Genomic DNA, 449 nt, shown 5'->3' with positions numbered 1-449 from the left:
CCGAGGGAGAACGTGGAGGTTTCCTGGGGGGCGAGGGGCTGAGCTTTGCTGCGTCTCCTCGCAGTGATCATCCTCTGCGTGCTGGAGGTGGTGATCGTCCTGCTCCTCATCTTCCTCCGCAAGAGGATCCTCATCGCCATCGCCCTCATCAAGGAGGCCAGCAGGTCGCCGGGCGGGAGGGCTCAGCGAGGTGGCCCCCGTCACCGCGACGAGGCTTTTAACGCGGCGTTAATTACCTTAATTACTTCCTGGGCAGGGCCATCGGTCACGTCATGATGTCGCTGCTCTACCCCTTGTGCACACCTTCTTCCTGCTGTGCCTCTGCATCGCCTACTGGGCCAGCACCGCCGTGTATCCTCGCTTTTTTCCTCTTCCTTTTTCCTCTTCCCTCCTCGAGAAGGAAGCTCCTCGGAAGCCGTGAGGTTAGCGACCGAACCCGGCCTTAAAAT

At 60.1% G+C, this 449-nt stretch overlaps 1 protein-coding gene across 1 annotated transcript in view; it reads left to right on the top strand.

The window, feature by feature from the left end:
- The window catches only part of LOC104274477 (choline transporter-like protein 2), a gene marked incomplete at both ends in the record, with an annotated part of 3,070 nt that overhangs the window by 764 nt on the left and 1,857 nt on the right, over positions 1-449 (top strand). The window contains 3 exon segments of the mRNA XM_009870121.1: positions 6-164; positions 257-296; positions 299-351. Coding sequence (XP_009868423.1) covers positions 6-164; positions 257-296; positions 299-351 — 252 coding nt within the window.

Source organism: Apaloderma vittatum, unplaced genomic scaffold (assembly GCF_000703405.1).
Source record: "Apaloderma vittatum isolate BGI_N311 unplaced genomic scaffold, ASM70340v1 scaffold24815, whole genome shotgun sequence".
NCBI lineage: Eukaryota > Metazoa > Chordata > Aves > Trogoniformes > Trogonidae > Apaloderma > Apaloderma vittatum.
The sequence above is the reverse complement of the archived record's forward strand: the minus strand, read 5'-3'. Positions and strand labels throughout refer to the sequence as shown.